The sequence below is a fragment of the Chiloscyllium plagiosum genome, chromosome 40 (genome assembly GCF_004010195.1).
Source record: "Chiloscyllium plagiosum isolate BGI_BamShark_2017 chromosome 40, ASM401019v2, whole genome shotgun sequence".
Taxonomy (NCBI): Eukaryota; Metazoa; Chordata; class Chondrichthyes; order Orectolobiformes; family Hemiscylliidae; genus Chiloscyllium; species Chiloscyllium plagiosum.
The window spans coordinates 21282199-21285144 of NC_057749.1; the positions used below are offsets into that span (position 1 = coordinate 21282199).

A 2946-nucleotide genomic window follows, 5' to 3' on the forward strand; every position below is an offset into this window, starting at 1 on the left:
TGGAGGAAGAACGCCTCATCTTCCGCCTCGGAACACTTCAACCCCAGGGCATCAATGTGGACTTCAACAGTTTCCTCATTTCCCCTTTCCCCACCTCACCCTAGTTTCAAACTTGCAGCTGAGCACTGTCCCCATGACTTGTCCTACCTGCCAATCTTCCTTCCCACCTATCCACTCCACCATCCTCTCTGGCCTACCATCTTCATCCCCACCCCCATTCACCAATTGTACTCTTTGCTACCTTCTCCCCAGCCTCGCCCCCCCTCCCATTTATCTCTCCACCCTGGAGGCTCCCTGCCTCCATTCATGATGAAGGGCTTTTGCCCGCAACGTCGATTTTCCTGCTCCTTGGATGCTGCCTGACCTGCTGTGCTTTTTCAGCATCACTCTAATCTAGACCCCACACAGACAGGGCCCACACTGCAAATCACCTAGTGGGGTTGGGCAGTCACTCCCCAATTGAGGCTGTCGTTGTGTCATGATGCCAGGTGAAAGTGAGTGCTGCAGATGCTGGAGATCAGAGTCGAGAGTGTGGTGCTGGAAAAGCACAGCAGGTCAGGCAGCATCCGAGGAGCAGGAAAATTGACATTTCGGGCAAAAGCCCTTCATCAGGAAGAAGGTTGGGAGCCTCGGGGGTGGAGAGATAGATGCTCCCCAGTTGTCTGGATGAATGCGGATCCAACAAGAAGCCCAACATTAGCCAGCCTCCCACCCACCATCATTAACATCCACTCCCTCCACCATCGACGCTCAGTCACAGCGGTGTGTTCCCATCTACAAGCACTGACTCACCAACACCTTCCAAATTTGTGACCCATCTTGAAGGACAAGGGGCAGCAGATACACGGGAACATCACCCCCCTGCAAGTTCCCCTCCAAGCCACTCACCACCCTGACTTGGAAATATATCGCTATACCTTCACCGTCGCTGGGTCACTTCCCCTGCAAGTTCCCCTCTGAGCCCACTCACCACCCTGACTTGGAAATATATCGCTATACCTTCACTGTTGCCGGGTCAAAGCCCTCACTAACGGCATTGTGGGTCAACCCACAGCAGATGGCCCGCAGTGGTTCAAGGAGGCTGCTCACCCCCACCTTCTCTAGGGATGGGCGAGAAATGCTGGTGATGCCCCCCACCCCAGGGATAACTAAAAAACCATAATTGCGCTGACAAAGCAATCAGTCTCGAGGGTTATTCAGGTGGCAAAAAGTCAACTTGCAACCTGCAAGGTGGAGGCAGGTGGGCCAGCAAGGGGGTGAGCTTGGATTCTACCCCTGGTGTGAGAAAGCTGGGTGGACTGGACAGTGGAACGCGTGTGTGTCAGTAACGGGCAGCACAGGCTCCAGGTCGGGTGCTGACCTCAGGATGAACTCACCTGCTGGAGAGGTCTCCGCAACAGTTTAATAGATTCTGACTGCTGACATTGAAAGTGCTGGTGTTGAGGTAGCTCACACAGTGTATGGATTCCATGGGCACAATCAGGATTCCTAATGCACAGAAAGTAATTCACACAATCACATAAGGAGGCGATTCAGTCCACAAAACATACTTTGGTTCTATCCCCTCCTGCCTCCCCCCCCCCCCCCCCCCATATTCCATTTTTATCCAGGTAACCATCCAGTGCCCCTCTTGAATGCTTCAGTTCAACCTGTCTCCGCCAGGTCTCCGGGCAGAGCATTCTGCACCCTAACTATTCACTGTGTGTGCATCATAAACTCCCAATGGTGTGGAAGCAGGCCATTCGGCCCATTGAGTGCACACCGACCCTCCGAAGGGCATCCCACCCAGACCCAAACCACTGCTGTAACCATGCATTTGGTATGGCTAATGCACCTGACCTGCACATCATTGGCATATGGGAGGAAAATGGAGCACCTGGAGGAAACCCACGCAGACACGGGGAGAATGTGCAAACTCCACACAGACGGTCGCCCGAGGCAGGAATTGAACCCGGGTTCCTGGCGCTGTGAGGCAGCAGTGCTAACCACTGAGCCACCGTGTCACTGTGTTTTCTCAAGTTTTCTTGCTTTGTTTTGCAAATCACTTTAAATCTACTCTCCTCTCCTCCTTTTCTCTTTTATGAGCGGGAACAACTTCTCCCCGTCTAGAGTATCCAGCCCTCTCATGATTTTGAACACATCCCCCTTTCTCTAGGAAGAACAGTCCAAACTTTCTCAAGTTCTGAAGAAGGGTCACTGGACCCGAAATGTTAGCTCTGATTTTCTCTCCACAGGTGCTGCCGGATCTGCTGAGTTTCTCCAGCGATTTCTGATTTTGTTTCTGTTGCCAACTTCTTCAATCTACCCTCATCCTCATCGCTGAGGTTCCTCATTCTTGTAAATACATCTGTGCTCTCCCTCCAAGGTACCCATCCAATCGCTGGGAGAGGCCCAGCAGGAGGAAAGGGACCTTCAGGCATCAATAGCTCTTTTTTAACTGTGGGCATAAGACATGACCTCCCATCCACAGACTCCATTTACACCTCTCATCGCCGGGAAAAAGCTGCCAACATCATCAAAGACCCCTCCCAGCCCGGTAATGCTCTCCTACAACCTCTTCTGTAAGGCAGAAGGTTTCCAGAACAGCTCCTTCCCTGCTGTTATCAGATTGCTGAATTCTCTCTAATTCCGAATAATTTTGATCTTGCTTTGTGTGTCTCCTTTGCAGTTGTAACCTTATATTCCTCTCTCTGTCTAAGTAATCTATGATCTGTATGTCCTTGTTTTTAAGTCATAAAATCCCAACGGTATGTGTGAGAGACGATTTCGGTACAAAGAACTGAGATGTGCATGACCCCAGAGTCTAAGGGGAATAGAGCCATAGGGGTAGGGTAAAACATGCTTCTCTGTAATAAAAGACGAGACATCTGCTGCTACGGGTTGATAAGACCACTCACATTGACAGAGTAGAAGAACAAGTCCTTGATTGATAAGACCACTCACACA

The 2946-nt window shown here is 51.0% G+C and overlaps 1 protein-coding gene across 1 annotated transcript in view; it reads right to left on the reverse strand.

The window, feature by feature from the left end:
- Nucleotides 1–2946, reverse strand: part of slc28a1 (solute carrier family 28 member 1) — a 100319-nt gene that overhangs the window by 2032 nt on the left and 95341 nt on the right. The window contains exon 17 of the mRNA XM_043680125.1: nt 1377–1503. Within this exon, the coding sequence (XP_043536060.1) occupies nt 1377–1503 (127 nt within the window). The remainder of the gene's footprint in view (nt 1–1376; nt 1504–2946) is intronic.